The following is a 24,555-nucleotide window of genomic DNA, read 5'->3' as shown; positions in this document are numbered from 1 at the left end:
TAACTCTTTGCACGCTGCTGGGGGTGTGTGACAGACTTTCAAGCACCAAAATGATGTCTAGATCTCTATTCATCATGAACTATTTACAAAATACCACCCAGTGTAGTAAAGGAACAGGTGAACGGAACCTGCTGGCTGCAGCTCCTACTGGCCCTGGAGCAGAGCTGGGCCTACTCTTATCTAGTTTTATAGCACCATAATAAGGTAATCACACTTCAGCAGAAGAGATGTTTCCTGGCACGTTAGGTTAGTAAATGATGATGCCACTACAGCAGCCAATAGCTAATGTGTGGATGGTTTTAAGTACCACAATCCTTCTCTCATCTACCTTCACCTTCCTCCATCTTCTCTCTCTAAGTACAGGGCCAGTAACAGAGGAAGTGAATGAAGAGACAATATAAAATCAGACCCATTGTTTTAATTTGTAAAAACAGATCACCTAGAAAAACTGAATTACAAAATGTACATCATCGACCCTGTGAAGAACATGAACAAAACACTGTGTAAACAAGTAGAAAAGCATTTGTCAAAAAAAAAAAAGAGGCTGCCAAAGCTGTAAACAAAACAATTAAACCACGCTAGTCACACAGCTACCAAGGCTGTTACATGCTAACAAGGCATGGCATACTATAGTCTATACCACTCAAGCTCAACTCTGGACCAGTTCAACGGCTTTTCTTCAGATTTAGAGCTGGGACACCAGGTGTGTGTAATTAATGATCAGGTAGAACAGAAAACTAGCTCCAGACCTCGTAGGGTAAGAGTTGAATACCCTTGTCACACTTCTCCATCTCTAGCAAACACAGCTTTGATTATTCAAATTGCATTCTAAACTGAAGATCATGATTAGTTGATTATTGGAGTCAGGTGTGTTAGCTGGGGCAAAACTGTGACACCAATCAGGACCCCGAGGACTGGAATTGCCTGCGTCTGGTCTATACTTTCACCATTCTGACAGCAGAAACTATATCAGGAATCTCTGGTCCACCAATGTTTTGTTGGCCAGGTTTCTCCGCCCAATACCGTTACGGATTAACCGAAAGATCTAGAATAGAAAATAAATAATGTTATTTTTTGCTGTTATACAACTAACACAAACAAAGACAAGTACACCCACAATACTGACCATTTGCTGTACGTATGCGAGTACGCCTGCCAGTATGAAGCTCTGTGCTCCCAGGTCGACCACACAGAAGAAGAGCGTGTCAAAGATCAACAGAGTGGCTTCGTTCCCATAGAACAGCACGTCACTGAACGAATGGGACTCATCTGTTGAATAAAGACATATTTCAGAGGTCATACAGGTGCCCAGGCTTGTTCACAGACCACACTTCCATTTGTCTGCAGCCCACACAGTGTGTGTAATGTAGTAACATAGACCGTATATTACTGTTGTATCTGCCATGTTTTGAGATATATACAGTACCAGTCAAAAGTTGACACACCTACTCATTCAAGGGTTTTACTTTATTTTTTACTATTTTCTACATTGTAAATTAATAGCGAAGACATCAAAACTATGAAATAACACATGGAATCATGAAGTAACTGAAAAAGTGTTAACAAATCAAAATATATTTTATATTTGAGATTCTTCAAAGTAGCCACCCTTTGCCTTGATGACAGCTTTGCACACTCTTGACATTCTCTCAACCAGCTTCATGAGGTAGTCACCTGAATTGTATTTCATTTAACAGGTGTGCCTTGATAAAAATGTATTTGTGGAATTTATTTCCTCCTTATTGCGTTTGAGGCAATCAGTTGTGTTGTTACAAGGTAGGGGTGGTATACAGAAGATAGCCCTATTTGGTAAAAGACCAAGTCCATATTATGGCAAGAACAGATCCAAACTTTTGCCTGGTACTGTATATACATATAAACTATTGGAACCAAGATTGAAAAATAAGTGATGTTGGCACAAGATGGAGGGAAGGTTGCAGCATAACCGTTGTAGAAGATGCTCTTGTCCATAGGCTCCAAGAACTCCATCCCTATGACTCTCTCAAAAAACAGTTTGTCTCTCACAACGTATTCCATGTCCCGATGGGCCTACAGAGAATACAACATAACATCAGGAAAGGGTGTGTGTGAAAATATTTAGAACAGATCCCAGGAAGTGACTCATGGTGTGTTGTGTGTTTATATCTTACATGGTCTATGACAGATCCTAGGAAACGGTTCATTGTGTGGTATGTTGATATCTTACATGGTCTATGACAGATCCTAGGAAACGGTTCATTGTGTGGTATGTTGATATCTTACATGGTCTATGACAGATCCTAGGAAACGGTTCATTGTGTGGTATGTTGATATCTTACATGGTCTATGACAGATCCTAGGAAACGGTTCATTGTGTGGTATGTTGATATCTTACATGGTCTATGACAGATCCTAGGAAACGGTTCATTGTGTGGTATGTTTATCTTATCTTACATGGTCTATGACAGATCCTAGGAAACGGTTCATTGTGTGGTATGTTTATCTTATCTTACATGGTCTATGACAGATCCTAGGAAACGGTTCATGGTGTGGTATGTTGATATCTTACATGGTCTATGACAGATCCTAGGAAACGGTTCATGGTGTGTTGTGAGTTTATATCTTACATGGTCTATGACAGATCCTAGGAAACGGTTCATGGTGTGTTGTGAGTTTATATCTTACATGGTCTATGACAGATCCTAGGAAACGGTTCATTGTGTGGTATGTTTATCTTATCTTACATGGTCTATGACAGATCCTAGGAAACGGTTCATTGTGTGGTAGGCTTTGGTGCTCTGGTCAAAGGGGTGTCCCGAGGCTGCGTCCACCAACCGCGACGGTCCATTTCTCTGTTAGAGACAAACACATATATACCTTTGAACAAGGTAAATATTTCCATGCCCTTGAGTGTACCTAACCCATTGAACTCTACAAAGTAATCTGAAATTGTAAATCATGAAATGTGTTGTAACCTGAAATAATATGAAAACTGTGACAACTACATTTTTAAAAGCTTCAGACAGAGGCACGTTAAAAGTGGTACAACGTAACAGAATATTCTGCTAGAAACACATGGCATAGAACAGACATGAATATCTTTCCTGTTGATTATGATGATCTCAAACAACACACAGACACACACAGCCCCACCCTGCTGAGGGGCTCCAGGATGCGGTCGTACTGCAGGCGTAGGCGGCTGGTGATGGAGATCTGGAAGGTCTGAGTGTCTGTGTTGGGAAGGAGACCTCTCTGACCACACAGAGACTCCTACAGAGAGAGGGAGAGAGGGAGAAAGGGTTGAATAGCTTTTTATATCGGAACGAAATACACACATGCACACATCCCAATTCCAGACACACTCTCTCTGTCTCTCTCTGTGTGTACATACGGCCTCTCTCTTGAGGTTGATGTTCATCTCCTCCATGTTGGTGTCAGCGTGGCCGTGGACAGAGCGCCCGTGGATGTAGTAACCAAAACACCTGTGGGACAGCAGCAGCACCGAAATCTAAGACAGAAGAAAAACGTTGTTTAAATGACTGATAGCATTAAAACAATACTCTTTTTTTAAAATGTATTTATTTTTCTCCCCAATTTCGTGGTATCCAATTGTTGTAGTAGCTACGATCTTGTCTCATCGCTACAACTCCCGTACGGGCTCGGGAGAGACGAAGGTTGAAAGTCATGCGTCCTCCGATACACAACCCAACCAGCCGTACTGCTTTTTAAAACAGCGCGCATCCAACCCGGAAGCCAGCCGCACCAATGTGTCGGACGGCAACCTGGCAACCTTGGTTAGCGCACACTGTGCCCGGCCCGCCACAGGAGTCGCTGGTGCGCGATGAGACAAGGACATCCCTACAGACCAAGCCCTCCCTAACCCGGACGACGCTAGGCCAATTGTGCGTCGCCCCACGGACCTCCTGGTCGCGGCCGGTTACGAAAGAGCCTGGGCGCGAACCCAGGGACTCTGATGGCACAGCTGGCGCTGCAGTACAGTGCCCTTAACCACTGCGCCACCCGGGATGCCCGGTGAGAGTGATACTCACGTTGCTGATAGAGCATAGGTCCACAAACTGACGGATCTTATCCTCCACAAAACGCTCATGGAAAGCAGTGAAGAAAATGATCTGCAGAGAGAAAGTGAAAGACACACAGAGTGAGAAAGCCTGTCCAGAGACCCACTCTGGTAACAGGCCTGACCAACGTCTGCAGTTCATAGGGGTGTACCTACCTGCAGCAGTCCAATGCAGAGCCAGAGTGTGGCGGCCAGGCCATAGCGCAGCGTCAGGCTGTAGGGAGGGGAGTAGGACTGAGGGGTGCGCTGGAGATCTGACCAGGGGTCCCTAAGGGCCAGACTAGAGAAGCCAACCACCTAGACACACAGGGAGAGAGAAAGAGAGAGCAACAGAGTCACAGAGAGAGCGTTAAGAAAGTGATTTGAAATGTATCAGGGGAGAATGCTGCCATTTCTCTGATGGGAAAGAGAGAGTCACAGAGAGAGGCACAGAGGGACAGAGAGAGACAGAGACACAGAGGGACAGACAAGGAGACAGAGAGAGACAGAGAGACACAGACAAGGAGACAGAGAGGCAGAGAGAGACACAGACAAGGAGACAGAGAGAGGGAAGGAAGATGTGTGTGTACCTCCAGTAGGAAAAGCACAGCCATGATCTGGAACGTGGGGCTGATCTTGCGTATGGTCTGAATCTCATTCCACTCGTTGGCCACAAAGTAGGTCCTCCAGATGCTGACAGGAGAAGGGCTGTGCTTCGCCTCACCGTTGCCATTGCCTGACAACAACCCAAATCATGGTCACGTCTAATTCAGAGACAGAGGGGTAAAACAACTTTCAGAGAAAAGGGGAAAAGGCGTTTTTTGACTACGTACCCTGGATGGTCTTGTTGGCTTTGCCGCGCGGTCTCTCCCAGTCTATGAAGAAGATATCCACTGACAACTGTTGGATCAGCTTATGGAGAAACTGCACAGTCTGGAGGACAGGAAGACAATTTAGACCAGTGGTATTCAAACTTTTTCAGCAGGGATCCCATTTCTATCGGCAGAATTTCTCGTGACCCCACCCCAAATATAATGACCGATATATCGATATCGGCCAATAATTCCACCGCTATTCGATAAATAGGATGAAAAAGGCAAATATGTTCCTTTTCCCCCCCAAATGTATTATTATGAGTAGGAGGCTCCAACACAAGGTTACCACAGGAAAGTGGGAAATCACTTCCTCAGCAAAACCTCTCACTATACAAATCTGCATGTGCTTCAGGGAAGAGAACAGAGTTGTGAAGTAGCACAGATCCATGAACAAGTGACTGCTCAGCTGCAGTGTTTTCCCCGTAAAACACAAGGGTTATTCTTTGACCGTGCATGTTTATGTTAATGTTGTGTTCCGAACGTTGGGTCAGAATCTGTGTGTGGGTTTGGGTGTGTGCATGTGTGTTAAGTCATGTGGTCTTCCTAGGTGTGGATTGATGAGGCCTTCAGATCTTCTATTATGCCATTGGCACCTATGTCGCCGCCTTGGGAAAAACTGTCCGAAAAATATAGTTTATTCTTCATATCTCGATTTGTTTCATGAAATAATAGATTATTAGGATTCTTGGCATCCTAACGATGATAGTCAGAGGAGTTGGACTGCAAGTTTCAACAGATTCACCTATATTAACACCAGCCCTATTTTCCTGACAGTTTTCCTATAGGTATGCCACAAAGTGGTAGTCTTAGCGTTGGCACACAAAACAGAAAAGTATTAGAATTTTGGAACTAGATGTTTCTGCACGTTTGAGGACGTTACAGCATGTTATCCCACCAGTGGTGAGAACCTGCTGTAGCTCTTATTACCATCATCTATGCCTTAGTTGGTTTTAGGTGGTTTGAACCAATTTATATACTTACACAACCTTAGAAATCTGAAAAATTGACATTTTACATCAACAAATAACATTCAATTCATTTTTATCTCTTACAAAATTAGGAGAACCAATATAAATAATTTACTAAATCACAATTAATTTGTCAAATAATCTGTACTGTAATCCCCACGCCCATTTAAAACAAAATATATAATACTTTTTTCTACGTGGCGACCCCACTGCAATTCCCCCGCACCCACACTATGGGTCGCTCCCCCGACATTGAATACCAACATTTCAGACAAATAGAAGCATACACATAATACAAGCTGTCAACAGTGTGGGATGGCCTCACCTTGAGAGCAAAGGCACAGCCCACATACGCCACAAACCTCTCCTCCTGCAGACCTGGTAACGGTAGCAGCACTGACACAAAATGCTGGGCCTAGACACACACACACACACACACACACACACACACACACACACACACACACACACACACACACACACACACACACACACACACACACACACACACACACACACACACACACACACACACACACACACACACACACACACACACACGTTTGAATGTTTTTAATGTTCTTGTGTGGGAGGGGGAGAGGAAAAGAGGAGGGGGGGGAGAAGAGAAAGACTTGCCTCCACCGTCTGAGTGTGCAGCCCAGGAGAAGAAAGAAGAGAAAAACCTTGAATAAAATCAGAATCCGTATAAACAGGAGTAAAGACCAGAGACAGGTCGGAGGTAAAGGTGTACAAGAGAGGGAAAGGTCTGTTAGTGTGTGTGTGTGGGAGGGGGGCTGTGGTGTGTGTCTGTCTGCGGGGGTCTCTGTCTACCTTATAGAAGATGAGCCAGTACAGGCCTGTTCCCACGGTGATGAAGAAGAAGACGTTAGCCAGATCCCCAGCGTAAAACAACAGGAACTTCAATACGGTCTGAGAGCAAGAAAAAGAGGGGTGAGAGACAGAGAAAAATAGAGAAGGAGAGGCAGAGAGAGAGAGGTCAGGGAAAATATATGACAAACATGCAATCAAATTCTACATTTAAATACATTTATTTGGGTATTTAAAGTTAATGGTTAGAAGTCAGGGGTTACAGGTTAAAGGTCAGGTACCTCCATGTCAATGAGAGGAGAGCCAATCCTCCTCTTCCAGCTGGCTGTCTTCACCAGGGAATACAGAACAGAAACGCCACCCAACACCCCTAGGGCGATCTACACACACACACACACACACACTAATCATTACGGTCTTCACTATACAGCATTACCCTTCTCGTTCTCTGCCCCCTGGTTACTCACATCAGTCTTCATGTGAGCTTCAGTCTGGTCCATCTCATAGTCCACAGCAAACGACACCTAGAACACACAGAAGTTACAGTGGGATCAGGGATGTGTGTGTGTGCTGTGAGAAGGTGTGTGTGATGTGTTACCCACAGAGACAGTCTGTGTGTTTGGGGCAGTGATGAGGACGTCTGAGTAGGTCACAGAGAGGAGAGGAGGGAACACCTGTCCTTTCTGGGTCCCTGGCACCAGCTGAAACCTATGTCATAAATACACACACATGTTTTCACACCCTGCTAACATTGATGAATGCGTGTAGTCCTACATGGAGGTGTGTTTGTGTGTGCAACTCACCCTATCCTGATGCTGCTTGCGATGCGTATGACTTTTGGCAGAGAGCCGAGGCTCTTCTCTCTCCCACTCAGAGTGTCCACCAGTAACACACGTCTCGATAGGTACCAGTCGTTCAAGTTACCTACACACACCAGTTATTCAAGATACTTGTTGAGGGAGAAAAGATATAAAACAAATGTACCCCCTCCCACATTCACCTTGGTTGATGAACTTCCTGTTGTATTCTTGGTTGAGGTTGCGTGTGGGGAGGGGGAGCAGTCTCCTGTCCTCTCCTCGGCTCAGATCCACAAACACATCGTAGAATAAAGGCTCAGCATAAACACGCAACAGGTCTGCTACGGAGAGAACACACTACACACACAGACACATATACGTAATAGAATTGGCGCTAAGTGAGAACGCAAAACAACTGTCACCATGAGAAAACACCACAGCACATGTTGATGAGATAGAGACAGGGCTTGACTTGGGCAGGAGTTCACCGGATCTGAGTCCTGGCACCGCAAATGTTCTACTGCTCGAGCTCCTGTTCCTCTTATAGAATATTATCTCAAAAGTATTGTGGAGCTTCTGCACCTAAATACTGTATAAACAGTAGTGGCATCCAAAATGAGTACCGGAACCCATTTCAGTTCAAGTCAAGCACTGGATAGAGGTAGAAACTCACAGTCTCCTGGTAGGCCGTGCCAAAGGTGTAAGCTGCCTCCTGTCTCCTGGCGGTGTCTGGACAGAGCTGGGAGAGGAGACAGTCACTTTCCTCAAGTCAAAACTAATAATGATAACGACTGATCTATGACTGAGTTGTATCATGAAACACTGGCGTCTCAACACTGGAACCAGCAGTGTGATGGAAAGAAGAGCACCTTTAGGCAAGACTTGTGTGTCACTAAGGGCTCTGCTCCCAACCTCAGGTTGTTACAAATATTACTACAGTAGACAGCTCAGCTTGAAGGTCAATATGAATGGGAGTCATTATGAGACTGCAAAGTGTGGCAATGCAAGACTAGCCTTCACTAGTCAGGCTCAAGATGAACTTCCTGTTTTACCTGCAGGTTGTTTCCTCCCACTTTCTCCCATTGGAGGAAGTCTCCTCTGGCGTTGTAGACAGCAGCCACTAGGTTGATGTCTGTATTCTGAGAAAGAGAGACAACGCACATAGAATCGGAGTGATCATCACAGGTGTTATGGTAATAGTGTTGGGTCAATGTGTGTGTTACGGACCCTGTTGCGTCCCTTGAAGCTGAATCCAGTGGGAAGTGGCTCTGTCTGCAGCACGCGGTTGGCCAGACCCGGCTGGTCCCCGTAGTAAAGCCATGGGAGATTGGCTCTCCTAAAGTCACAGGGGCAGGAATGGACAGTTCCATTGACTGATCTACTCCAGATTTGACATCATTGGTTGAAAACAGTGGTTAGAGACTCCAGAGCAAGAGTAGATCTTCAGAAGATGTTTTAGGGGTTATAGGTTAGGGGTCAGGAAAAGGGTTAGAGGTTACCAGTAGGATATGTCCTGTGTAGATCCCAGGGCTGCGGTAGCTCTGAAGATGGTGTTGTAGAGACCACAGGCATCGTTGGCCACGCTGCTGAAGGAGTGCATGTTCATCACACACATGTTCCCCAATGCCTGGCATGCTGTCAGGTTTGTATACACCTGTACAATGAACACATACCAACACGATCAGGTCAGAGAACACCTGCAGGACACACCACACACATGGACAAGTGCACATAGATCGTCCAGTGACAGAAAGGTGAACAGGTATTTGAGAGGCTTTTTTTTTTACCAAGCAGGCAGCTGCTGAAGAGTAGAGGTTTGTGGAGAACCATGCTGATTGCACAGGAAGGGACTACAGGGGGAACATACCAAACAGTGTTACTATAATTCCACAGTCACATAACTACAGCAGGCTCACTGATGCTCTGGGCCCAGTTTTTCAAAAATTACAGTATCTACCAGGATTTTGCCTATCGGATAGGAATAGAACAGAGAAATAGAATGAATACAATGGAATACCCCATTCAAGTAAATTATTCGTTCTATTTCTATGCATTTAATCTTATCCAATTATCCAATAGACAACATCCAGATAGATGCTAAATGGCATATATATCTATATATATATATATATCTAGATAACATTTGAAAAACTGGGCCCTGTTGTGTTGACTTACCAGCTCGGCATAGTTGACATTAGGGTTCACAGCTGTAGGGAGGTTGTTGGGAGGGAAACACATACCTCCAGCCTGTAAAGAAACACGACATATGATTCACGGATGCTCTAGACTTGTATTTCATTTTAAACCCATACATGACACACACACGTATTATAGAGGGTGGGCTCACCAGGATGTTGGAACCACACATACAGGACTGAGAGGTGTTGATGAGGGAAGCCTGGCATCTCTGACACCTAACAGAGACAAGAGAGCAGAGTCAGACAGAGACAGACCGAGACAGACAGAGACCGACAGAGACAAGAGAGCAGAGTCAGACAGAGACAGACAGAGACAGGCAGAGTCAGGCAGAGACAGACAGAGACCGACAGAGACAAGAGAGCAGAGTCAGACAGAGACAGACCGAGACAGACAGAGACCGACAGAGACAAGAGAGCAGAGTCAGACAGAGACAGGCAGAGTCAGACAGAGACCGACAGAGACAAGAGAGCAGAGTCAGACAGAGACAGACAGAGACAGGCAGAGTCAGACAGAGACAGGCAGAGTCAGGCAGAGACAGACAGAGACCGACAGAGACAAGAGAGCAGAGTCAGACAGAGACAGACCGAGACAGACAGAGACCGACAGAGACAAGAGAGCAGAGTCAGACAGAGACAGACAGAGACAGGCAGAGACAGGCAGAGTCAGACAGAGACAGGCAGAGACAGACAGAGACAGACAGAGACCGACAGAGACAAGAGAGCAGAGTCAGACAGAGACAGACAGAGACAGGCAGAGTCAGACAGAGACAGGCAGAGACAGGCAGAGACAGACAGAGACAAGAGAGCAGAGTCAGACAGAGACAGACAGAGACAGGCAGAGTCAGACAGAGACAGACAGAGTCAGGCAGAGTCAGGCAGAGACAGACAGAGACAAGAGAGCAGAGACAGACAGAGACAGCCAGAGACAGTCAGAGACAGACAGAGACAGACAGAGACAAGAGAGCAGAGACAGACAGAGACAGCCAGAGACAGACAGAGACAGGCAGAGTCAGACAGAGACAAGAGAGCAGAGTCAGACAGAGACAAGAGAACAGAGTCAGACAGAGACAGACAGAGACAGGCAGAGACAGGCAGAGTCAGGCAGAGTCAGACAGAGACAGGCAGAGACAGGCAGAGACAGGCAGAGACCGACAGAGACAGGCAGAGACAGGCAGAGACCGACAGAGACAGGCAGAGTCAGGCAGAGTCAGACAGAGACAGGCAGAGACAGGCAGAGACAGGCAGAGACAGGCAGAGACAGGCAGAGACAGGCAGAGTCAGGCAGAGACCGGCAGAGACCGACAGAGACAGGCAGAGTCAGGCAGAGACAGGCAGAGACAGGCAGAGACAGGCAGAGTCAGACAGAGACAGGCAGAGACAGGCAGAGACAGGCAGAGACAGGCAGAGTCAGACAGAGACAGGCAGAGTCAGGCAGAGACAGGCAGAGACCGACAGAGACAAGAGAGCAGAGTCAGACAGAGACAGACAGAGACAGGCAGAGTCAGACAGAGACAGGCAGAGACAGGCAGAGACAGACAGAGACAAGAGAGCAGAGTCAGACAGAGACAGACAGAGACAGGCAGAGTCAGACAGAGACAGACAGAGACAGGCAGAGTCAGGCAGAGACAGACAGAGACAAGAGAGCAGAGACAGACAGAGACAGCCAGAGACAGACAGAGACAGGCAGAGTCAGACAGAGACAAGAGAGCAGAGTCAGACAGAGACAAGAGAACAGAGTCAGACAGAGACAGACAGAGACAGGCAGAGTCAGGCAGAGTCAGACAGAGACAGGCAGAGTCAGACAGTCAGACAGAGACAAGAGAGCAGAGACAGCCAGAGACAGCCAGAGACAGCCAGAGACAGACAGCGTCAGGCAGAGTCAGGCAGAGACCGACAGAGACAAGAGAGCAGAGACAGACAGAGACAGCCAGAGACAGACAGAGACAGGCAGAGTCAGACAGAGACAAGAGAGCAGAGTCAGACAGAGACAAGAGAACAGAGTCAGACAGAGACAGACAGAGACAGGCAGAGTCAGGCAGAGTCAGACAGAGACAGGCAGAGTCAGACAGTCAGACAGAGACAAGAGAGCAGAGACAGACAGAGACAGCCAGAGACAGACAGAGACAAGAGAGCAGAGGCAGACAGAGACAAGAGAGCAGAGACAGACAGAGACAGCCAGAGACAGACAGAGACAGGCAGAGTCAGACAGAGACAAGAGAGCAGACTCAGACAGAGACAAGAGAGCAGAGTCAGACAGAGACAAGAGAGCAGAGTCAGACAGAGACAGCCAGAGACAGACAGAGACAGGCAGAGTCAGACAGAGACAAGAGAGCAGAGTCAGACAGAGACAGACAGTAAATGGTTCAATCAGCAGAATCTTAACAAGTCATGCCATCGGAGAGTTTAGAGCAGAGACAGACAGACAGAGACAGTCAGACAGACAGACAGTAAAATGTTCAATCAGCAGAATCTTAACAAGTCATGCCATCTGAGAGTTTAGAGCAGAAATATCAGTTGTTCTGCAGAAAGACTTGGCTGTGTCTGGTACCTGTCTCCGTAGCTGTTAGGGGCTGAGAGGGCAGATTCAGCACCGTTACACACCTCACACCTGGCCTCTTCCAGAGGGTTCCCCTGGACATCCCGCTCCACTACAGTACAACAATACAACATTAGCATCACACAGCGGCGCACCATAAACACCATCACATCCCCTGTAGACGTGGCTCCTCCAGCTGCTGTCTCACCCAGTATACTCCCAGTTTTACTCACCCAGTATACTCCCAGACGGGCACTGACAGGTTCCCTGCTCAGTCAGACTGCCCGGACAGACGATACACCAATAGCCATCCTCTGTTACTGCCTACAGGAGACAGGCAGAACAACACATGCAGTTCAGCACCAGTGGAGGCTGCTGAGGGGAGAACACCTCATAATAATGGCTGGAACGTAGCAATGGAATGGCATTCAACACATAAAAACCATGTGTTTGATGTATTTGATACCATTCCCCTTATTCCGCTCCAGCCATTACCATGAGCTGTCCTCCCCAACTATGGTGCCACCAATCTCCTGTGTTCAGCACACTTCCCAGGACAATCTGTATTGATTGAGACCTTTAAACTGGTCGGTGAATGATAAATAAATAGAAATAGCTGATTTTGTACTGTATTATATGGTGTGATCATGTACTGTCTAGTAGTACGGAATAAGAACATACCGGTTTTTCTAGTGGACACTTCTGACAGGTGATGGAAGCTCCGTTGGTGGCGAGAACTCTGAACCCAGTCACACATTCACAAGACAGACCTGATGAAGGAGGAGAGGGTAATTGGTTAACACAAGACATTATAACAGTAGACACAGCTGTAGGTTACGTTGTAAACCATCAGTGCCATTTCTCTCAGCAAACAATACCTGCAGCAATCTTATTGACTGATGAACCAGCTAACATAGTCTACATATAGGACAATGCAACTAGCAGGCCAGTTTACACTATATTAGCTGCATTATTATCCAATTCTAGCCAGCTAGCTAGCCAGGTGGCTTACTGCAATACATTCCTCCCCTATGATTCGCTACTGCTGTATTTAAGTACTATTTAACAAAGATGGTTGAGCCTGTTCTATTCGTACACGTAATGTTTTAAACAACACGATTTACTCTACAACAAACCCGGACTGGAGTAGATTAGCGTACTGCTAATTAGGTAGCCCGTTAGTCACAGTATAATCAACAACGCCATTGATAACGCACCAGTTGCACTCGTGCTCTGGTTCGGTCCGCATTTCACACAGGACTGACTGGAGATGTCGTAGAACTGTTCCACGCTGCAGTCTGAAGGACGCTGAAACGAAATCGTAAACTGCTGGGAGTGAAGTAGGTTTGATTTTATTGTTAGAAATAGTGCCAATCCGCACACAAGTAGCATCCCCGTTGCCATGGTAGAGAAACTGACTTCATGTTATTTTACCCACAAACCCTTCTATCTTTTGGGGCGTGTGCTCGCGCCACTTTTCTCGCGCCTCCCTACTTCTCTATAAAATGCGCGCATGTGGCAGCTCGTGCACAGTTAATGTGGTCGGGCTCATAAAGGGACAATATTTTGACCTATCAGCATCACACAAACTTACGATATAAAGGTTAAAATACAGAGGAGCCAGAGTTGTTATGGTTTTCATCTGGTAAGTCATTTGAGGAGTTGAGCTGTTTTATCTTTTTAACTGAAATATTCTTAAATGTTTCGTCTTATAGGGCAGGCTAGCTAGTCTCATTTCACAGTCACCGTGCCTCCGGGCTAACTAGCTAGCCAACCAGGTGTTCATCATAATAATGTACCGCGTGCCAGCGTTCATCAGTTGTGTTGTTGGTTACTTAACGTGTTTAATTTCTATGGAAATTCTGGAATTTGGATGTTCTTAATATAAGTTTTAACAAAATGTGCCCATTTAAATGTTTATCCTTTTGTTGCTGTTCTTAAAATGTATTAAATAACTTGATTTCTGCTTCATGGTCATGTTTTTTTTGTGTTTGTTTGTATCTGTTTCTAGATCTCTGGTTGCCAGATAAAAGGAGTTCAATATGACCATAGTACTTCGATTGCAGGGTCTGAATATTAAGGCCGGGACTGAAGACATACGCAGATTCTTTACCAATTTATACATCCCAGAAGGTGGTGTATATATTATAGGAGGACACCTTGGTGAAGCGTTTATTGTGTTCACTACAGAGAGAGATGGCCAGCACGCAATAAGGCGTTCTGGAACTCTTCTTAGAGGGTCTCCGGTGACCCTACATATTAGTAGCATCGCAGAACTGCAACGAAAAATGGAGTCCAAACTACAGAGTGAGAAGCTCATTCCAGAGTTGTTACCTGAGAAGAAGCCATTGCTGCCCTTGCCCGACCCTGCCACAGCCCTACTATTCGGCCTTGTTGCTGTTATCCAAGGACTGCAATCTAATCAGCCAGGAGAGCACAGCAAAGCGACAGTAGCATCTGGTCCTATGCTCAGGGCCAATAGCCCACCTGTCGGTTGTGTGCTCAGGGCTGATAACACAGCTGTGCCTGGGAGTGAGCTAAGGAGACCAGATAAAGCTTACAGGCCAAGACCAGGCTACGTCAGGCTCTTTGGCCTGCCAAAGACTGTCACCAGCCAGGAGATCTGCCACTTCTTCAAAGGCCTGTTGGTCCAGGATGTGATAGCTAATGTGAAGCTGGGTGTGAGACAGGGCTGCCTTGTAAAGTTTGGGCATGCCCAGGACGCATGTGATGCCCTAAGATTCAACCACCAGCAACTGGGCTGCATCAGCGTGGAGGTCCGTGGGGCCTCTGAAGAGATGTGGAGCTATGCCATCCAGCAGTGTCAGAACCCTTCATATGACCCCTTGGAAAACCCCTTGTATAGGCCCACAACCCAGAGAGAGAGCACCTCATACAAGCCCCAAGAAATGCCCTCATATACAATCCAGAGAGATGGACCCTCACTAGAATCAAAGGAAATGCAGCACCAGGAAAGGGCAAGACCCTCATACAGAACCCAAAGACAAAGCTTGTATGAGCCTGCCAGAGAAATACACAGGACCTGGGCCAAGAGGCGCTCTGAAGACAGATCGCTGTCACGGTCACCGAAGAGGCCCAGATCCTGTGAGTCCCTTTCAACGAGCGTGGAGTACTATATTATGGCCAAAAATCTATCCAAAACAATAACGAAGACTGAGATAAAAGAATTGTTTGGCTGTCCGAACATCACCAACAGCAAAATATTACACTTACTGTATAAGGATAGCGAGAGGACAGATACGGCGTTTGTAATATTCGACCAAACGGAAGACTACGTTTATGCTTTGAACCTCAACGGCTGCCATGTTGGTTCCCAGGCCATAGACGTCTCATCTGTCACCAAGGAGAAGATGCAAGCCATGTTGTCAACTGGGAGACACCATGGCAACCCCAAGACAACACTAGCAGTGTCAGAGCGAAGCGAGGAGAAACATCAGATTGTGAGACCGTTTCCCACAGCACAGACATGTGTTTACGTACGAAACCTCCAGTCAGATGTGACGAAAATGGAAATAAAATATTTTTTCTGCGACCTTCCTCTGACTGAACAGTTTATCTACATTCTGCGTGATCAAGATGGCAATGGCATCGGTGAGGCTGTGGTTCAGTTTAAAACTGAGGATTTTGCCACACAGGCCCAGAAACAACATGGCAAGACATATATGGGGACCAGAGTGCTGCTCACCTGTATCAGCTTCCAGCAGATGGAGGACATCTTGAAAAGGAATGCATGAGGAAAGATGGCCTACTTCTCATATTTACATTTGTTATTTAGCAGATGCTCTTATAGAGGACTGCAGTCTAATCAGCCAGGAGAGCACAACAAAGCGACAGCACACTTTTTTCCTACTGGTCCCCCGTAGGAATTGAAACCCAAACCGTAGCATTGCAAGCACCATGCTATACCAACTGAGAAGTACTGGACAACTGTTGACCAGAGCCACATGGGGATCTGGTTGGAAGTAGTGGACTCTATGGGGATAGGGTGTCATCTGAGATTGTCCCTACAACTCTAAAGATGGCACTTTAGGATGGGCTCATCACTGGAATGAGCATCCTTGAGTCGTAGTGGCTTCGAGAAGTGTGAACCCCATACCCTCCAGTCATCAAGTTACATTTGGACAAGTCTAAACTGGATATGAGTCAATATCCATTGTTATTGAATGATTCCAACTTTAATTTCAAGACCTTTCAATACCAATGGCGGCAAATCATTCTACACCTACAGGTTGATTTAAATGCATTTCAAACTGCAACAGTCTGACAATGTTTGAAAACCAGCAACAGGACAGCATTTCTGTTCTCTTCTGACATTCAGTATTTCTTTTATTGGAATTTTCATTCCAAATATTACTTTATGAAACCAATATGTTTGTCACTAATTAAATGTTACAAAAATTACCTGAATTTGATTCAAACTCCTTAAATAGTTTAATTATGCTAGTATGTCAATTCACTGCATGTATGGTAGATTTAAGGTCATCTTGAGAGCCAGCAACATTTCTCACACAGCTGGAGAAGCATAGATGACACCACTGAGAGTTTATTTTCAGTTCCCTATTTTGTTGGATCAGATAAAATACAACTCATGGAATCCCCTGGGTGATGCAGTTCCAGTTTTACAGCAAAGGAACAACATCCTCCATACTGTGCATTTGGAAAGTACTCTAAAATAGATAAAATACATTTTGCCCCTCAATCTACACAACCCATATGGACAAAGTGAAAAGCTTTTTTTTTTTTTTTTATAGAAATGTTTGAAAACCCTTTGCTATGAGACTCAATTGAGGTCTGGTGCATCCTGTTTCCATTGATCATCCTTGATGTTTCTGCAACTTGTTTGGAGTCCACCTGTGGTCAATTTAAATTGATTAGACATGATTTGGAAAGGCATACCAGTCTGTCCCACAGTTGACAGTGCATGTCAGAGCAAGAAGTTTGGAACCACCAAGACTTCCTAGAGCTGGCTGCAGTCGGGGGAGAAGGGCCTTGGTCAGGGAGGTGACCAAGAACCCAATGGTCACTTTGACAGAGTTCTTCTGTCAAACCTTCCAGACAGACAACCATCTTAGCAGCACTCCACCAATCAGGCCTTTAGGGTAGAGGCCAGAAGGAAGCCACTCAGTGAAAGCACAAGACAGCCCGCTTGGAGTTCGCTAAAATGCATCTAAAGGACTCCGACCATGAGGAACAAGATTCTCTGGTCTGTTGGAATCAAGATTGAACTCTCTGGCCTGAATGCCAAACGTCACAGCCCAGGAGTGGCTTCAGAACAAGTCTCAAATGTCCTGGAGTGACCCTGCCAATCAAACATCTCTGGAGATAACTGAAAATAGCTATGCTGTGATGCTCCCCATCCAATTTGATTGAGCTTGAAAGGATCTGAAGAGAAGAGGAACTCTCCAAATACAGCTTGTAGCATCTTACTGAAGACAACTTGAGGCTGTAATTTCTGGCAATGGTGCTTCAACAAAGTACTGAGTAAAGGGTCTGAATACTTATGCAAATATATTTCAGTTTAATTCATTTGCAAACATTTCTAAAAACCTGTTTTTACTTATTGGGTTGTGTGTGTGTAGATTAATACATTTTAAAATACAGCTGTAATGTAAGAAAATGTGGAAAGAGTCAGGGTCTGAATACTTTCCAAATGCACCACACATCCTGGGATTCCGTTCAGGCCCAGCCATTTTGGCTTTAATACAGACAGAAATACTCCACGGTTTCATCAGCTGTCAGGGTGGCTAGTCGCAGGTGAAGCCAGGTGTGGAGAAAAACAGCGATGACAAGCCCAACTCAAACAACAGTCAGTAGATCAGTAACCCATTTTACCACCAAACATCTGTTTCCCTAATCATTACTTGTTTTCTATCAAACACTTAATTTCTAAACAGACAAGATTCATCCAAGAAACCCCAGTAAAATATGCCAAATTCACATGAATACAGACAATGGTTAACAAATCTAAAAGTCAAACTTTGGTCCAACCTATTAATGTCAAAAGAAGTTGTAAAAACAAAGTCAGCACTAATAAGTACACAATTGTATCAGTTTCTGCTTTGAAGGAAAATTATAGCTATATAAAATAAAAATCATCTTCAGTGGAGAGACAGACAGCTGCAAACCCCATGGACTCGGGGTATATCTTGGGGGTGAGGCGGAGGATGGGTTACCCCAGGAAGGTGGATGTGTCACGTGGGGATGGATCAGTTAGTTGTAGTACCTGGATGGACCATCAGAGTATCTGGAAGGGCCTGCAGAGAGGAGATAATAGATGAGACTGATGTACTGTAGATTTCTGAACCAAACTACAGCCATTAAAAGAATGAATGTGTGTATTTCATTTGTCAACTGGGGCCGTGCGTACCGGAGAGGTTCCCAGAGAAGCCACCTGAGAAGCGGTCACTACCGCTAGACATTCTGGGAGAATCAGAGTAGCTCATGGAGCCCAGCGACAAACCGCTCTTCATACTAGGACCCTGCTGTAGACAAACGCACATACACTGAATCAAGGAGAACATCAAAGGGGACAAACTACTGAGGAATTATTTGGTTTCCTGAATCACACCATCTACCTTACGACTGTATGGGAGTACACAAGGAACAGGTTTAGCCACAGTAAGGACGTGTGCTGTCAGAACACAGAAGGTTCTAGAGCACTGCCATAATCAACAGCAATAAATCACTGACTAAACAGACAGTAGGTGGGTTAAAGGACTGAATCAAGTGACATTTATCCTCACGTCACCAGTTCCTGGAAGCACCTGAGAGCTGCTTGTTACACTGCTCTGTCAGCTGCAATACCAGTGTGTGTGTGCTGCATACCGAGGAAACACTCCTAAGTCTGTAGTCCATTAGGACATCCGTCAGCTTCTGTGTCACCTTCAGCACGATCTGAGCATCACTCTCGTTCTCGATCCGGAAATTGTCCTACACACAGGAAACAGACCTTCACACACAGCATGTTTAAATAACATGAGAAAGCATAGCTTCACACACAGTTCCACTCACCAGGTATTTGAGTAGCGTGGACGGAAGGCTGCTGGTTTCAGGTACAGCTCCCATCAACCCTTGGCCTGATCCACTTCCCATCTGTCCCCCTCTGAACTCATCAGGGTAGCAGCTTCCCGGACTCTCCCCCAACAGCCCCTCCTGGCCAAAGCCTCCGTCCCTTCCCAGCCCAAAGCCATCGGCTGAACCCCCCAGCCCCCCCGTATTGTCAGGGTAGCCTCGGAAGCTCATGTCCCTTTTCTGGAAGGCCGTAGAGGGAGTGGAGCGAGACAGGGGGTCAGAGTAGCCCCCCATACCACCCATGGGGTAGTTGAGGAGGCCACCTTTGAGAGGGAACTCCCCTGGGAACAGAGGCTCTGCAAACCTGCCACCTAGAGGGAGACAAAAGGCTGCATTTGGACTACTACACAACACTGCATCCCAACATAGACCAGTCAAGCACACAAAAGTTTTATCACCTCTGCAATCTCTATTAGCCCAGAAGTAAAATCTCAAATAATATGGACAGCTGCGCGATTTATACTTGTTTGAAATTGCAAACAAACGCAACTAAAGCCCCCCCGCGAAGCATTTGAAGCGAGCAGGTTAAGCACCGCCTTTACCCACTAAGGCCAAATGACCAGTGATGAAAAACAAAACCAGAACTAATGCTGCTCGGATCTCACGCATCCCATTCAGTCCTTGCAGATTATCTCAGTCTACACTCAGAATCTTCCCACAGGAGATTATCACTTCAGAGGCAACCTTACACTTCTCCCCCCCCACACTCACCTGGTTTTGGTCCTCTAGCTCCCATCCCTCCTGGCCCTCCCATCCCTCCTGGTGGCCCCATGTTGGGGATTGCTGAACCTGTGATGACAGGGAGATATGTCCGGAACCATAGTACATTTAAAAACAGACTGAGCACAATGAGATTCAGACATAGATTTGAGAATAAACAGAAAAACATACGCAGTCCTGCAAACGCTTGGACCTCACTGGGCTCCTTCAGAATCACCTGAAAACACCGTACAGAATCAAGTCAATTACAGCACAGCACCAGAGAGGTCTCCCCCCAGACGCATCTCAGTAGTCCGCCGTGTTATCTTTTCCTCATCCATAACTTTCTGCTCCCCCTTCTCACCTTCAGCTGTCCCCTGCCCTCTGCCTTCTCCAGCTCTGCTGCTGCTTTTTTCACCTTCTTCCTCACGTCATGGTCCTTTGTGGCAGCATCTTCCTCAAAGGGAATCTTGGCAGAATGATTTTGCTTCTGGAGGACAGATGAGACCATATATAGCATCATAACACAGACCTGTAGACCCAACAGCCTTTAACCGGGACTTTTACTGTGAAAGTTAATTGACACACATGGCCTCACCATGTATCTAAAGGAGTGCTTCCAGCCCTTGATGTGAGCCAGCATGTCAGTCTGCAGACGGCTCACTTTGCAGAGTTTACACTGGTAATGCGGCGGGACTGACTTACTGGGACTGCGGTACTCCCACACATACTGAAGACCTGCAGAACATGAGTGACAGCTCTAACAAACAATCATGGGCAATGAAACATCTCAACAACCAATCAGACTTGAAAAACAAATCAGAGCCCCAATAAGCCTATATTAGTGAAAGAGTGACTTGACTTAAATCTCTTGAACCATTTGGGGCATAGGGCTATGGTGCAATGAGTAGGTACTCACCAATGACAGTCTCACCAGTGATGGCCTTCAACTGTTTGGTCAAGGATGGGATGGTCTGCACATTTCCCGCCTTGGTGGTGAACACTGGGAAATGCACAGAAGTCAACAAAAAGCACAAACATGGCAGAGACTGCATAATGAGATCGCCATCCTACCCACGGACAGGTGAGACCAATAGCCAAAGAGCCTCATACTTCAGGAAGTGAAACACTTCAAAAAAGGTACAGCTTTAAAAAGGTCACTGTGCATTCCTTACACAACCCCCCAGTCAAATGACTTTTAGTGGAGTTTAGAGGTCCTTCATTTACTGAACAACAGTTAGAAACACAACCCCTGCTCTTCTGAGCCTCTGAGGTCCTGTTTCCAGCCGTGCATCATCGACTAAGTCTGGTAAGAATCCTTACCATTTGTGCGCTAGTTAGGTTCTGCTACAAACACAGATTGTTTGGGAGTACTAGAATCTCCTGCTCTGGCTGGAGCAGTTGCTGGTAACCAAAAATAACTTCATTTGAGTTGCTGTGTGGAATTCGAGCCCCACCTTCACAAGATCATGATCCATTAGAAGGTTGCCTGGAAGGCACATCAGGGTCTGTTTCGTGCCAGGGTTATAGTACTGACCACTACACAGAAGAGAAGCTCATCTGAGGCATGGAGGCCTGCTGAAAACCATGGGGGCTGCAGTTCTTCTGCCCACCGAGACAGGTGAGAGCTGGGATATAGGATTCTCTCACTCCCATCAGCTACTCCTCCATACCCGTGTCCAATCAAAGCAGTGAAACTCTTGCATGGGCACAGCAGGTCCCAGCCCCATTGGCAGACAGTGAGTTGAAACACTTCCTACTCTTTGAGGGCCACAAAGGCCCCGAAAGAAAATCCTGCTGTCAGCATCCATTGCCCATCTGAACTACCATAGGCCTATGAGGCCACATCTTTGTGCCGGGGGCTGATAGCCCTGAATTACATTGGGATGGAGTATCCCATCTCATCCACCACCAATGTGTAGCACCCAACTGGGTGATGCACGGCAGTCATTTGGGCCCACAACATCTGACCCAGACAGGATCCTTACTGATTTGACTTGCACCAATATGGGGCAACAGCTCTACATGACTGCAAAGCACCTGCACACCTATGAGTTCCCTCGTTAGACATTCTTCTGAGAGGACAGGTTTCACGTTGTGGTTTCTAAAGTTGTTCAGACTCTAAATCATGGACCAAAGTGTTTTATGAAATAAAACTACTTTTAATGCATCTAAAAAGATTTGTGCACATTGTATCAAAGACAGACCCCCCAAAAAGTCATTGAAATGAACACTAGGGAAAAGCCTTTTTTGTGAGCCACACAGCCTATACCTGTGGACAGTGACTAAGTTCACTGGCATTTACAGCAACCTCTAAGAGGCAGTGAATCTCAGACGCAGCCCAGAGCCCACGCTTGGACTTGCCCCCTGCCCAATCAGCCACCAGCAAAAAGGCAGGAGGATGTTAAGTCACAGCTCCTAACCTCCTATCAGAGGCAGTGATGCTGTGTGGAGGCAGAACTTACCTATGTCAGCAGAGAAGTTAGGCTGCTTTCTCTGTCAGTTGGGATAACCAGGCCGAAGGAGAGAGAGACAGACAGGTATTAGTGAGACTGGAGGAGGCAGCAGAGGGGCAAACCCCACTGCACCGTTCCCCAAACAGTGGGTCAGGACCCCCTAGAGGGTTGCAGCTTAAGATTGGGTTCTGGATAGAAACATTGGTTTGGTTTAAGCAAAAGCTTCAGGTGGACTACAGCAGAAACACATTGGAGAACCCTACTCCACTCCTGTCTCTGGAGAGAGAAATGTCATTTCAGCCTCTCCTCCATGACCCGGTCAGTGACATGCATACACATGCGCTTTACCTTGAAACGAAAGTACAAGTACTCTAGTCAGGTGTTCCAATCAGAATATATATCTGTCACAAAGGCATCATAGAACCAAGCTGCCAGTGAGCCCTAGTGCTAATAGCTCAGCAGGAAAATAAGTCTTATGGGGGCTGACTGCCCCCTTACTAGAAAGACAGCGATGGAGGGCATGAGATTGCCCAGAGAAAACACCCAGCCCTGTTACCCTCGTTAGTTGCAGCCCTTCTACACTTGGTAACAGGGTTGTCTGGAATTCCTGCTGCCCACAATATTCTTTAGAATCTAGTAGTCAATGGGTAACTCAAGCCCTGATTGAGGGGCAATGTAGCATGCTGCATCTCCACAGAAACACTTAGTCTCAGGAGACCAGAAAGCACTGATCAGTCCCTGCTGCTCCAGCAGTGTCCAGTGTCTTTGTCCAGCCAAGGGCGGCTGGTAAGGGTCCATACCACTTCCTCTGCAGAGCACCACTGCTACAACTTTAGGAATGAAACCGGTTAGAAGACCATACAACGACTACATACACAGTACTCTCAAAACCACTGTTTTGGAATCCACTTATCATAATAGACACTATTCAGAATGGATTAATTAACCTCATCTGTGTTGTGAATGACGAGTAATACAAATATCATCCTAACCGGGGGGAAACGGCATAACTGGGGGCAATTGGCATGATTACCATGGGAAACTGAACTTACCCTGTTGTTAGCCCCTCCATTAGCGTTCCTGAACCTCTTCTGTGGTGGAGCGCCATAAGATGGCCTTGGATTGTTGCCTTGCTGCATTCTGAGGGTCATCACAAACAAATAAAGACAACGTTTAATATCTAGCTATATGGGCCACATCTTTTTTTAGGTCGACTAAGAAACAACGCAGCTGGCCTTGTGGGCAAGACCACTTGGCCACGCTCCGTGCAATATATGGTGATTAGCTAGCTGTTGCCACAATATAGTAACACTACCCGGACAACGTCCTCCAGGGTTACTATAGAATAAATACGGTGTGGTATGAGTGACATGAAATACTCTACCTGAAAAAGTAAGATTCACTAAAGCAAACCAGAGCGGGGTGATTTTTGCGTGTCAAGAAGAACGACTAGCAAATTGACGCACGCGCAATTGTGTATCTCTTTATAGAAAGACCCGTGACGTACCTGATTTTATGAGCCTATGCGTTTGCCTGTGTAATCGAACTCGGAAATTTGAGTTCAAATTAATAAAAAAACATTAAAAGATAATAACGACATACATTTTTCATTTAAATGTATCCTTTACACAAGTTGCAATAAAACACTGCTATATGTAGACGTGAAATTGAGAACAGGAAAAAACAAACGAATGTTGCAGGCAAATGTGAAGACAGCTTAGCTAGTTGTCGTATCAAAGAGAAAGGCCCATGTTTGTGAAGAAACAACACGAGCTTGATTTTGCTGATTGACCGTCTTCAAAAGCTACATTCGGCGCGGGAACGCTACTGCATGCACAATTATTTCTGACAGTGTCAACACACGTGGGTATTATTTCAAAACGCAATCAATGATTCTGGGTTTACTGCTCATAGATTCTTTGTAAGAGCCGATAGCTTGCAAATGCACTGCCCACTGTGATTGTGGTCTCCTCCTGGTCCATCACTAGCACACACTTCGTTATTGTGTCAAATGGCATCATATTCCCCATAGAGTGAACCACTTCATCAACCCTGTTTGGCTCTGGTCAG

General features: G+C 46.0%; 4 protein-coding genes across 6 annotated transcripts in view; 2 read left to right on the top strand and 2 right to left on the bottom strand.

Moving 5' to 3' along the window:
- Window positions 1-398: 398 nt before the first annotated feature.
- Window positions 399-13,711, bottom strand: LOC118376520 (meckelin-like). Its single transcript, XM_052514938.1, has 28 exons — window positions 13,456-13,711; window positions 12,920-13,008; window positions 12,472-12,562; window positions 12,251-12,350; window positions 9,852-9,918; window positions 9,680-9,751; window positions 9,292-9,354; window positions 9,004-9,158; window positions 8,732-8,840; window positions 8,557-8,643; window positions 8,178-8,243; window positions 7,708-7,861; window positions 7,511-7,631; window positions 7,310-7,415; window positions 7,175-7,231; window positions 6,989-7,087; window positions 6,711-6,809; window positions 6,205-6,294; window positions 4,870-4,969; window positions 4,627-4,772; window positions 4,214-4,354; window positions 4,029-4,109; window positions 3,371-3,487; window positions 3,133-3,249; window positions 2,724-2,831; window positions 1,947-2,049; window positions 1,127-1,269; window positions 399-1,045 (listed from the first exon to the last, which is right to left on the bottom strand). Exons 1-28 carry the CDS (start codon window positions 13,640-13,642, stop codon window positions 965-967), a joined length of 2,949 nt encoding a protein of 982 aa, XP_052370898.1. The 5' UTR covers window positions 13,643-13,711; the 3' UTR covers window positions 399-964.
- An 8-nt stretch (window positions 13,712-13,719) lies between these two features.
- Window positions 13,720-16,660, top strand: LOC118376522 (RNA-binding protein 12B). The gene is made up of 2 exons (XM_035763238.2): window positions 13,720-13,883; window positions 14,250-16,660. The coding sequence occupies exon 2, from the start codon at window positions 14,281-14,283 to the stop codon at window positions 15,991-15,993; it is 1,713 nt and encodes a 570-aa protein (XP_035619131.1). The 5' UTR covers window positions 13,720-13,883; window positions 14,250-14,280; the 3' UTR covers window positions 15,994-16,660.
- A 1,094-nt stretch (window positions 16,661-17,754) lies between these two features.
- On the bottom strand, window positions 17,755-24,007 carry LOC118376521 (uncharacterized). 2 transcript variants are annotated; one of them, XM_035763236.2, is made up of 12 exons: window positions 23,870-24,007; window positions 23,538-23,625; window positions 22,495-22,525; window positions 20,949-21,032; window positions 20,628-20,767; window positions 20,394-20,519; window positions 20,222-20,267; window positions 20,042-20,119; window positions 19,271-19,641; window positions 19,085-19,189; window positions 18,627-18,741; window positions 17,755-18,513 (listed from the first exon to the last, which is right to left on the bottom strand). In XM_035763236.2, exons 2-12 carry the CDS (start codon window positions 23,622-23,624, stop codon window positions 18,470-18,472), a joined length of 1,227 nt encoding a protein of 408 aa, XP_035619129.1. In that variant the 5' UTR covers window position 23,625; window positions 23,870-24,007; the 3' UTR covers window positions 17,755-18,469. The 2 variants fall into 2 exon arrangements, with proteins under 2 accessions (XP_035619129.1, XP_035619130.1); XM_035763237.2 differs by having other exon boundaries at window positions 18,627-18,738.
- A 173-nt stretch (window positions 24,008-24,180) lies between these two features.
- The window catches only part of LOC118376523 (testis-expressed protein 10 homolog), a 28,735-nt gene continuing 28,360 nt past the window's right edge, over window positions 24,181-24,555 (top strand). Inside the window, exon 1 of one of the 2 annotated variants that reach the window (XM_052514940.1) lies at window positions 24,181-24,348. The gene's annotated coding sequence lies outside the window, so the exon portion shown is untranslated. The remainder of the gene's footprint in view (window positions 24,349-24,555) is intronic. The other variant, XM_052514939.1, reaches the window with a different exon arrangement.

The sequence above is a fragment of the Oncorhynchus keta genome, unplaced genomic scaffold, assembly GCF_023373465.1.
Source record: "Oncorhynchus keta strain PuntledgeMale-10-30-2019 unplaced genomic scaffold, Oket_V2 Un_scaffold_20222_pilon_pilon, whole genome shotgun sequence".
Classification (NCBI taxonomy): Eukaryota; Metazoa; Chordata; class Actinopteri; order Salmoniformes; family Salmonidae; genus Oncorhynchus; species Oncorhynchus keta.
This window is presented reverse-complemented; position numbering and strand designations above follow the sequence as displayed.

Coding starts and splice junctions, on each gene's coding strand:
- LOC118376522 (XM_035763238.2), top strand. CDS start 14,281: ATGACCATAGTACTTCGATTGCAGGGTCTGAATATTAAGGCCGGGACT.
- LOC118376521 (XM_035763236.2), bottom strand. CDS start 23,624: ATGCAGCAAGGCAACAATCCAAGGCCATCTTATGGCGCTCCACCACAG. Junction 21,033..22,494: donor TAACTTCTCTGCTGACATAG/GTAAGTTCTGCC, acceptor TGCATTTCCCAG/TGTTCACCACCAAGGCGGGA. Junction 18,514..18,626: donor CTTCTCTGGGAACCTCTCCG/GTACGCACGGCC, acceptor TCCTCTCTGCAG/GCCCTTCCAGATACTCTGAT.
- LOC118376520 (XM_052514938.1), bottom strand. CDS start 13,642: ATGGCAACGGGGATGCTACTTGTGTGCGGATTGGCACTATTTCTAACA. Junction 12,563..12,919: donor AGTGTCCACTAGAAAAACCG/GTATGTTCTTAT, acceptor TGTCTCCTGTAG/GCAGTAACAGAGGATGGCTA. Junction 6,810..6,988: donor CTCCTCTCATTGACATGGAG/GTACCTGACCTT, acceptor TCTTGCTCTCAG/ACCGTATTGAAGTTCCTGTT.